Source organism: Rhincodon typus, unplaced genomic scaffold (genome assembly GCF_021869965.1).
Source record: "Rhincodon typus isolate 14 unplaced genomic scaffold, sRhiTyp1.1 hic_rhity00003804, whole genome shotgun sequence".
Classification (NCBI taxonomy): Eukaryota; Metazoa; Chordata; class Chondrichthyes; order Orectolobiformes; family Rhincodontidae; genus Rhincodon; species Rhincodon typus.
In genome coordinates this window covers 11,707-13,022 of record NW_025969442.1, presented here as the reverse complement: position 1 = coordinate 13,022, position 1,316 = coordinate 11,707, and the positions used below count along the sequence as shown (strand labels likewise).

Sequence of the window (1,316 nt, the reverse complement as noted above, 5' to 3'; positions counted from 1 at the left end):
TACCCCATCTCCTTTGGTGACCCTCCGGTTGGGGAACCCATCCCCAGCCATCGGGGGCATTTTTCGTGTGTTACCACCCGGCCCCCCCGCCAACCCCACCCTCCCCACCTAGTCGGGTTAGAATTTGTGTATAGGAGACCCTTTCTCATTGTTATAAAAAAAACTCCAGTGAACGTAGTCCCTAAATGATCCAGTCTCTCTTCGGTTGCGGGGAAGTGGGGGGGAGGTGCGGCTGAATGGCCTCCGGTCCCTGTGTAACAGGCTCGCGGAGGGTAAGGGGTTGCTGACTGGCGTCCTGTGTATGGCGGAGGCCCCTGGCCTGCTTTCAAAGGGGGCACCCTGCCAAGCACATGGGGAGTGGGGGTGGGGTTGTTGTTGGCATTGGTGGGAAGGCGTCTGATTCCACGGTTTACTAACGCTAACCCCCCACCCCCCAAAAAAAACCTCTGATCTTGCAGATGTACAAGGGATTCGAGAAGGTGGAGAGGGTCCACGAGGTCTATACCCCGATGGGAGATTTCGTGTGCGGCGTGATGTTAGGCCCAGACCAGATGGACAAAGCCTACGTTCTGTCGGGTAAGTGGCATCGGAGCTCTCTCTCACCACCGCACGCCCCCCCCCCACCTCCCCACTCCCGTCTCTGCGGAGACAGCGCCAACGGGATCTTCCTGTGCACTGATGGTCTCTTGTCTCTTTTCTTCCCCGCCCCGGCAACCCCAGGCAACGTGCTCTCCGATGGGAAAATCTACATCAACATCTGCAGCCTGAACAGAGCCTGGAAGGAGCTGACTCCGGCACAGCAGGCAAACCTGGATGGGAGTTACGAGGCTGGGTGCCAGTGCACAGTATGTAGAGTAAAGCTCCCTCTACGCTGGCCCCCACCGCCCCCCCCCAACTCCCCATCAAACACTGCCAAGACAGCACAGGGTTAGATACAGAGTAAAGCTCCCTCTACACTGTTCCCCCCATCAAACACTCCCAGGGATAGGGACAGCACGGGGTTAGATACAGAGTAAAGCTCCCTCTACACTGTCCCCCATCAAACGCTCCCAGGGACAGGGACAGCATGGGGTTAGGTACAGAGTAAAGCTCCCTCTACACTGTCCCCCATTTAAACACTCCCAGGATAGGGTCAGCATGGGGGTTAGATACAGAGTAAAGCTCCCTCTACACTGTCCCCATGCCCCCCCATCAAACACTCCCAGGGACAGGGACAGCATGGGGTTAGATACAGAGTAAAGCTTCCTCTACACTGTCCCCCATCAAACACTCCCAGGGACACAGGGTTAGATACGGAGTAAAGCTCCCTCTACACT

General features: G+C 56.9%; 1 protein-coding gene across 1 annotated transcript in view; it reads left to right on the top strand.

Annotated features, from left to right (window-relative positions):
• Window positions 1-430: 430 nt before the first annotated feature.
• LOC125481838 (metalloproteinase inhibitor 4-like) overlaps window positions 431-1,316 on the top strand; it is a 2,302-nt gene continuing 1,416 nt past the window's right edge. The window contains exons 1-2 of the mRNA XM_048593766.1: window positions 431-576; window positions 721-845. Of these exons, the coding sequence (XP_048449723.1) occupies window positions 459-576; window positions 721-845 (243 nt within the window). The 5' untranslated portion in view covers window positions 431-458. The remainder of the gene's footprint in view (window positions 577-720; window positions 846-1,316) is intronic.